This window comes from Apteryx rowi, unplaced genomic scaffold (genome assembly GCF_003343035.1).
Source record: "Apteryx rowi isolate R43461 unplaced genomic scaffold, aptRow1 scaffold_12, whole genome shotgun sequence".
NCBI classification, from domain to species: domain Eukaryota; kingdom Metazoa; phylum Chordata; class Aves; order Apterygiformes; family Apterygidae; genus Apteryx; species Apteryx rowi.
In genome coordinates, this window is record NW_020447419.1 from 4,396,813 (window position 1) to 4,406,143 (window position 9,331).

The following is a 9,331-nucleotide window of genomic DNA, read 5'->3' on the forward strand; positions in this document are numbered from 1 at the left end:
TGCCCAAGTTAACTCCTGTTAGTGAGCTGAAGGTACAAGTAATACATTCTTAATCCAGTCCATCCTCCATGACACTTACTTTTCATCTATTCAGGATAAGAACGCATTACATCTCTACTCTGTCAATGGAAAGTATCTGGGTTCTGAGACTCTGAAGGAGGAAGTATCAGATATGTGTGTGACTGGCGAGTATATTGTGATGGGCAGCTTGCAGGGATTCCTTTCCATACGGGATCTCTACAGGTAATGTACCAGCATCAGTAGTTTACTACTGAGATGCAAATACAAAGGCTCCTTTACAAATTGCTATAACATGGAGCTCATGGAGACTATACCTTCCATTCTTATTCCAGCGATGATGTAGATGGTGGCAATTGCTTTATTCTACGTTCCTGGAAAAACTCATTTTGGAGAACCATGTTGATGGGGGGGATGGAAAATGAGAGGTCAAACCAGGTCCCTTTCCTTCCAACCATTTATCCTGATTGTGGGCTGGAATTGACAGAATTTAGGAAGAGATGTGTCTGATACATGCAGGCCGTGATTGTCCCCATGTCTAGTTGGTCACTGGGAGCTCAGCATCTGCTGGATATAGTTCTCATGTAGTTCTGAATTTGGTTTTTAAACTCTGCTTATTCCTACTCTCTGTATAGCTTCATTGCCCTTCAGAATGGGAATGATCTTTGTCCTTAGGCAGTTGCAGGACTAATGTTGCTGCTGCTCAGAGAATGTCTTAATTTACTGATTTACCCATCTATGCCCTTCCTTGTTATTGGAGCTGTACTCTGGGGTGTGATTTGATCTTTCCTTAGGAGTTCCCAATAATTGAAATTGCAAACTAGGTGCTTGATAAACTGTCTTATAATGCATCCCATAGACAGTAATTTCAAATGCAGTGCGATTCTTTGCAGTATGTGCAAATAAATACGTGACGTACCTTCTCTGTGTGGTTTTTGTTCATTTCAGCCTGAATCTGATCATCTCGCCCTTAGCCATGCGACTGCCAATCCATTGCATTTCTGTCACCAAAGAATATAGCCACATCCTTGTTGGCTTGGAGGATGGCAAGTTGATTATCGTTGGTGTTGGCAAACCAGCAGAGGTAAAACCCACCATCAAGAACTTTCTCTACCGAACAGTGGGAAATTCAATTATTTCTGCTTTCCAGTTGAGCAAGAGGTCTCCTCTATGGCAGGGCAAATTTAAGAGCAAGTTTCAGTTTTCAGTGGGGAAGAAATAACTTTTGAGACTGCTCTACTGAGATTTCTCAGTAAGAATCAAAAGTGTATAGGGATTGGAGATGGGAAACTCAGTTGGACTAACCTCCAGACTTTATCACTGACATATGAATAAGCAAAGTCATATTAGCTAACCTTTTCTGAACGTGTTAGTGTTGTCAGCCACTTCTTGATGAAATAATTTTCCAGAAGAAAATTGGAAACAAAACAGTAAGCTACTTTCTTTACTTTTATGGTTTCTGTCAGATGCCTTTTAATATGCATTGACTGACATTGGGGAAAAAATAATTATTTCTTTCTGTTAAGAATCTCTAATTGTAAATGCACAAAGAATCATTTTGTAGGTTCCCAATATGCTCTGTGCTCCATATGGTGAATATAAACTTGTTGGTACTGCGTATGCAGTATCAAATACAGAGCATCCATCTATCAGATAGCTATGCCCAGTTTTCCTTGCACAAAACAGGTTCTGCTTTAAGTACTTCTCGTCATGACTGTCAGAGTGCTTGAGTTAGCTTAAACCTTCCTCTCTTCATAACTCAATTTCCATTGTGCTGCAGTGTATTTACTTGGAATTATGATTATCACTTCTGCATGACCTTCAGCACATACCAGAACAGCCTGTGTTAATTTAATTTTATATTCCGATTGTTAAAACAGGACAACTTAATTTGTCGGTATTTAAAAATGTTTTAGGTAGGGGGGGTCACAGTTGAATATTTGAAACGGGCTTCAGAGCATGGTAGTCTGATCTTGCCTGCAGCTGGTGGGAAGGGGATGTTTCCACTGATTTGTCCACTTGGACAGCTTTTTCCTATTGTAGAATTGATGAGGAACTGCTTATAATGTGGTTAAACACATCTTTTTAACGGCAGTTTTAGTCACTGTCACTTCTAAGTTTCCTACGCCTGAGAAAAGATCTTTTGTAGGCTGAAATGTATGTGTCTCATTAGACTGAAGGCTTTTTTGTTTTCTTTTTCAGTTCCTAATCACATCTATTTTTCTAATTCTGAAGCAGGTTTTGTTTCAAAGGCTGGGTTCCTTTTATAGATGTAGAGACTTTCAAACAGCTTTTTTCCAGTATCTTCTGCTTATAATTCAGATGATCTGCCAGATTAATATCCATGTAAATAGATTTAAAACAAATATCTTGGGGGGGGGGAGAAAGAAAGTCCCAGATTTTCCAGTTTTCTATTATGACATGAATCAATATATTTGTAAAGTGGGGGGACTATTTATTTAGTTAGTCTGGAAGGAATATATGAATTATTAGAATTTTAAATTCTTTATGCAGAAGAATACACCATTGTACTTCTGGCTTTTGGTAATACTCATCCTTAGAATAAAGGGAGACACCTTCTAAATACTTTATTATGCATAAAATGAAATGCTGCTTGGTATTAAGATTGGCCTTTAGTCTTTCTGCATTGACAGTTTGATCAGAAATGAAGTATAACAAATATTTTTATATTTTAAAAATTACCTAGCTGTTTGGGATGTTACAGAAGTCTGGGGGATGTCACCTGGCAGTGATAACCCCTTTCAGCACTGTGCCTTTCCTGGAACACTGCTGCTCTGATGATACAGTTCCTACGCTCACTGGTAGTATTTAACTGTTGGAAACTTTTTTCAAACTTGTGCTGTTAAGGCATGCATCTTGTTTATTAAACTATAAGAGGTTTCATATTCTACTCAGCTGCCAGACTGTGATCACTACTGGCCAATCATAATCTGTGTATTTAAGGAGTTAGTTAAAGCAGGTTTTTTACAAATTGAGGTCAGATTGCAGGCTCATCAGATGCTGGATTTAATATGGCCTCTGGTTGCTTGTAATCTGTCTTTACTATGGAATATTTGGTATGAATTATTTCTGGTTTAAATTTTACCCTGAGTACTTCCCCCTGGATCTTTGGAAGACTGTAAGTTTGACACCAGGAGCTATCCTTTCTCTTTCCCTCGTTCTGCCACCGCTGCCCTGCAGTATTCCGTCACTTTAAGGAACTTGTCAAGGATTCATTTCAATTATCTTTTCCTTTTCAATTCTAGCAATTTTTATTTGAAATGCCCTGTCTGCTAATTTGATTCATTTCTGTTTGACCTTCAGCTCTTATTTTTTCTCTCTAACAAAACAGCAATCTAAACTGAAGACTATTTTTAAGCCATTTAAAGCAGGTTAAGTATTAAGTCTCCATTACTTGACAATATCCCTTTAACTGTTCAAAATCAGGAAATAGTGATTAGCGTTTTGTCTGTTTTGTGTCAGTCCCAAGAATCATCCTGAAGTGTGTAACTTTTGGTTTATTTGTTTTTAAATATTTTTTGTTGGTGTAATTTTATGTTTATGTAATACCTTTTAGTGTCTGCACTTCACCAGAATCAGTGTCTGAAGCTCCTTTTTAATTTATCCGCCTTATCCCTTCCCCCTCCTTTTGTTTCTCTGGATTACTTTAAACAGATGCGCTCAGGTCAGCTTTCCCGAAAGCTGTGGGGATCAAGCAAACGGCTCAGCCAGATCTCATCAGGAGAGACTGAATATAACACTCAAGATCCCAAGTGACTGCTGCTTCCACCTTCTCTCATGGATTCCAGAAAAATGCTTAATCTTTTTGTCACTTTAAATGTATCTCCAACTTTCAGGGGTTTGATTCTTAACAATCTGTTGAAGATGAAGCTAGGGTAGAGGTAGAGTAATTTCCATACATACCTGTGCAAGTTAACTTGCTTGCATACTTTTCCTTAACCATATTGAGTTGGTCACAGCAGAATCCTCTCTAAATAGCTGCTAAAACTGTGTTTCAGGGAAACAAACAAAATACCCCAAACCTCCAAACCCAAACTTGCTAATCGGATTTAAGATAAGTAGCACTTGATTTAAAGCTGCATAGGGCCAGATGCTCCTTGATCACAGGGAAGATATTTGGCTTTGCTTTGACAGCATTGCAATTCCCCAACAGTAAACTAAGATTCCATCAGTTGTGCTGGTCTGAAATGGGGAGAACTGACACGACCTTTTTGATATGGTTTTTTTAGACCAATCCACTTGTGATTTATTCCTGTAAATGGCTATTGCTGTCTTTTTTTGTCTAGTTCTAGTTTTAGGCTGTTCTGCAAGGAGCATCTGTGTTGCACTACTTGATTATCAGAAATTGTTTAAAGTACAGAAATGAATAACTTTGGAGGAGTTGAAAGTGGTGGAGGAGTTGAAGGAGGTGGGAAATACTTGCTGCTGAGAATTATTTATATTGTTAAGTAGACTAAGACACACACTAAGAAATTCCTTAATATATTTTAGGATCCTGTAGAAAGACAGAGGAAATAATCAGATATCCACATTGGTCAAAGATTCTGTTTCATTAGTAAGGCAACTCCTGCAAACAAAGATAACAGATTTCCACTGCAAAATCACTTGAACAACATTGCAGCACAATTTAAATAAAGAGCACCTGGTTGTTTCTTGGCTTGATATTCACCAAACCAGTTGTTAGCTATATTTTTGTTTCTGGAAAGCAAGCAGGAAAACAGATAATGGATCCATTTTCAAGATGTGTTTAATACCTGGAAGAGGAAAATAACAGATCCTTGCATGCACTCTACACAGCAGAATAGTTATGGACTGGATGCTGTTCTTGGAGAAGACGTTAGTGAGTGGTTTTGTTCTAGAGATATGTGGTGGTAGACGAGTGCATGTTTTCCTGTTGTTCTGGCATTTCTGCAAAGTAAATGTTAATGTTTCAAATGATAAGCCCCCTACTGTTGGGAAAGCCTGGTGCTAAAGGGAAAATACTATTTTTTGGATCGAAGTGTGAGGTTTTGTGTGTGTGTCTGTATATATATGTATATATATGTACGTATGTGTATTGAAAGAAGATACTATTCCCCTTGCATCCTTTGGGATAAGGGGAGTATAGATATAAGGCAGAGCTGTAAGTGATTGTTAGCTAATATGTTCCCTTTTGGGCTACCCTTTTCTCCCTTCTGCCATCGCTTTTCTTGTTTATTTTATTTTATTTTTATTTATTTATGGAAATGAGTATGTGTTGTATCTTCTGTAGATGTTATCAGATATTCCCTGTGGCTGGGGAGCTGTTGAACTACCTGAGGAATTCCATTATGCATAATCTCATTTCATTAGCTTTTAGCACAATATTTATTAACTCTATAGGAATAGTAGTACCTCTGCCCCTCACCCCCTTCAGGGCAATCTTTACAAGCTCTGTTAGTCTCATTACAACTGTTTTCTCCTCAATTTCTTCATCAACAAAGAAGTCCTTCTTAATGATTGATTATTGTGTGTTCTGTAAAGAATATTGTGTTGCTTTTTCTTAACTTCAGTAAATGAAATAATAAATCAGAGTAGGAACAAGTGGGTCTATGCATAGTTGCAATATTCTAACTAATCACTGTGACAGACTGGATCATCTGGACAGTTAGGAGAAGGTCAGAAGCATTTCCTTGAGGCACTTGTCAAGACAGCTTGTAATTTCCAAAGATTTAAGTGGTGTGTTTTTCAGATTCTGTGTACACACACACATCCCAAACTTTCAAGTAAGCTGTAAAGTGAAGGCCTAAGTGAAAAATACTAACTATTTATGGTCGATTACCTATCCAATAACAGTACTAAAGATACGCTGGAAGTATTAAGCATGTGTGTGCAAACGTGCAGTAGGTTTGTCCTTTATGATTCCCGAAGAAGGGGTTTCTGAGGAGCTCTTTGGAGAGCGCTTCAGAAGAATTCCAGCTGTGAACGTGTGATTTTAGTGAAGTGGGAAGTCAAAAACAGAACTTGTTTGGGGGCATTGAGTTATGTCTTTTATAAGTGTGCATATATGTACTGTTTTAAGTGCATATATGAGGTTAAGTATGTATATTTGCAGGGGGGAAATTAGGATGTTTCAGGCTAGGAGAATCAAATGTAAAAATGGAGGAGATAGGTGTTTAGTAATGTTTGGCCAGAACGTGGGTTTTCTGTTGTCACGTGCGTAGAGAGGTTCACATATGGGTTCAAGAACCTCTTGCTGTGTTTTAGGTGTGTTTATACAAAAATGGAATTAATGAATGTGTTCAGTAGTTTAATATTCAAGAATACCGAATATACCGTGTCAGCTTAAATAAAATATAGTGTAGTTCCAATAATTGGGGATGCCAGAGTTAATGAAGAAGTGCTTTGATGTTTGAATGCCATCATTTCAGTGCTTCACAAGCATTAGGTGATAGGCACAAATATCTGGGAGTAGTTTAAATGGGGGCAGTTCTTGGGCTCTCAGACTTGAGGCTAGTCTGTGCTCTGCGGCAGCCGCGGGAGGAGGGGAGGGACAGGCGAGCTCGGGGCTGCTCCATGCCCTGTGCAGGACGGCAGCATCTGCTGTCGTCTGTCTGCCCCTGGCAGATGGGAGGTAGGGGCTGTCACACGCTCAGCGCTCTTTCCAGAGTGCCTCCGGAAAGACCCCCATAGGTTTGAAGGTCTGCACTTTGCCTTTGTCTAAAACCAGCTTTAAGTAAGATATAGGCAGTAAGTGCGAGTATTAGCTGATGTTTTGCTTAATTCTATTTTAACTTATTTTTTGTAAGTCATCTTGGGTTTTTTGCTTTTTTTTTTTTTTTAAAGAAAATTTTCCTGGACAGCTGTTTAGGTTGATTGAATTGTAGTCTATTATACAGTGCACTGGGAATTAGTGAAGTGACTTCAATCCTTTTTTTTCTTCCTTTTCATCGAGGGAATAAAGCTTAGGATCCCACCACATTCTGTTTTTCATGTAGAACAATACGTATTAGTGAAATAATTCTTGTTTGTTTTTGAACTAAAATTTATTTATTAAATACGGAAATAAAGCTGTGAGATGAAACAATTCTGATTTAAGAATTCAGAATAACCAAGTCTTAAGTGCACAGTTGTTTCATAACGCTACATTTGTCAAGACCACCTTGGTGGTATTGTCTTGCATTTAATCTTTTGGACACCCCTAATGATATTTATGCTTACCTTTGACACTAAGTAACAGTGTAAATATATGTATCTAAAAGAAACTGAAAATTGACTTTCTTTGCGTACCTGTATATAAACTAGATCAAGCAGTTAGCTGTATTGCGTAACTTCTCCCTAGCACAGTTAGAACTCATATACCAAAGGATGATGCTTAGAAGACATCCCTCCTTTATTTCAAGTATAACGTGTGTCAAATTTCTCTTCATCTATTTAGTTATGATTCTTGGTGGTATTTTTTTAATGGTCTTATTTTTATCGATAGTGAAGAATCTCATCTAGTCTGTATGGGTTTTGTAGTGTATCAGCATTCAGAAAGTTAAATGTTTGCTGTTCAAGTTGGCATCTGAATTATGTGAATTATACTGTATCGATCTATTTGTTATCTAATACTCACTCGTAGGATATCTAGAAACTGTGTGTCTTCCATCATCCGCATACCTTACCAACACCAGCACAAAATAATAATAATCTCCATCTTAAAGCTAAACTGTATTTCTCTTGTTGGTTAATGCACATTGTGGAAATTACATTTTAGGAAGCTTGTTTGATTCAAAAATAGATTACAGATTGTCTTGCTATTCTGCAACATTGGTTAAAAACAAGCTTTTTTTCCCCCCAGCCTACCTTAGATCGTAAATGTTATCACAAAACAGATGCATCAAAGTCTTTAGAGGCTTTAAATAGTCTAAAGAATTGGCTGTTTTTTAAAGATCCTCTTTAAAGCTGTATTTTTGTGTCCCTAAAATGAAGTGCAAAGAACTATGTTTCTGTACTGTAAAAATCCTCTATGGTACTGGTAGCAGTCCTACATCAGTTTGCTTTAAGATGCCTGCAGGAATGAATTTATTTGTATTTGCAATGCACAAGAGGTGTTTAATGGTGCCTGGGCTGCTGGGAGCTCTCTGCCCGCCTCCCCTGGACCTTGCCTCCTTCCTCCCCTGCTTCCCCTCCATGTCCCTCCTGGTGATTTTTGTTATGTGACATTGCGGAAAGTATATATAGCAATCGATCGCTTGAACATTTTTACTGTGTGTGTTGTATTTAGTTGAAAGTGTTTATCTATCTCCAGATTACAGTATGGTAGGGAGCTTTAAAGCTAGGGAGGGGGGCGGAGGAGGCCGGTGTTTCCGCCAGGCTCCGTAAGCGCCCAAACCGAGGCCTCTTTGGAGACTCCTGCTCTGTATGGTCGCCTGAAGGCACCCCTCTTCCCTGTTAAAGGCACCTTGCTGGCTCTGTTAGATGCCAAGGCTGGGTGCTGTGAATATATATATATTTTTTTTCTTTCAAAGAACTAAAAAAAACTTAGATTCACATAAGAATATGTATCTAAGGTCTGATCTAGTAAATACTGTTAGATGAAAGCACTAAGGATATATATAACTTTGGGAATTTAAGCATGTAGCTGGGTGCTTTCTAGAATGGGCTCTTCATGCTTTTTGGTTTAAAAGCCCTGTAGCTTTCAGTTGTAAATGTGACACCCGTTAGTAGTCAGCTGTTTGTGGAAGTTATGCTACGAACTGACTTAAGCAGTACATGTATACATGCTCTCTGGGCTAGTTATGAGCATGTATTAGCAAAACCTCCACAAAGTAAATATTACAGATGAGTAGAGAAATAGTTCTCAGATGACATACGCCACAAAGTGCTACACTTGTGCAGACTAATTTATTTTTAATTCTTCTTGCTGAGCATGAACATTGTTTTTTGGGAATGCACAGTCATATGTGGTGCTGTAATAAGCCAGTGGCAGCCCGGTAAGTACAAGGGAGCTAGTGAAAAGGGTGTCCAGTAACAGATTGTATTTATTTGCATTGCTTTAAAATTGTGCACATTTATTTGGCTGGGACCACAAAGATCCAGTCAGTGATGCAAGATGTACTTCCTCCTTTTGGGGAGAGTAGTAATTTTTTTGCAGTCATATGCATGTGGATTCCTTGTGTGCCAATGTCAGACTCAACTGGAGTGTTCGGAAGATGTCTTTCCTTCCATCCCAAGGAGCCAAATTTGTCTGATTATCTCTAATAACCTTGTTAGCACATGCTTTTTTTTTAAAAAAAAAAAAAAAAAAAAGCAAGGAAGAGTTTCTAAAAAGCTATTGCAGTTGATAAAA

At 38.2% G+C, this 9,331-nt stretch overlaps 1 protein-coding gene across 6 annotated transcripts in view; it reads left to right on the plus strand.

Annotated features, from left to right (window-relative positions):
* NBEAL1 (neurobeachin like 1) overlaps positions 1 to 9,292 on the plus strand; it is a 93,226-nt gene extending 83,934 nt beyond the window's left edge. For all 6 annotated transcript variants that reach the window (XM_026086906.1, XM_026086914.1, XM_026086922.1 and 3 more), the window contains 3 exons: positions 95 to 243; positions 967 to 1,102; positions 3,694 to 9,292. In XM_026086906.1, the coding sequence (XP_025942691.1) occupies positions 95 to 243; positions 967 to 1,102; positions 3,694 to 3,795 (387 nt within the window). In that variant the 3' untranslated portion in view covers positions 3,796 to 9,292. The remainder of the gene's footprint in view (positions 1 to 94; positions 244 to 966; positions 1,103 to 3,693) is intronic.
* The last annotated feature ends 39 nt before the right edge of the window (positions 9,293 to 9,331 follow it).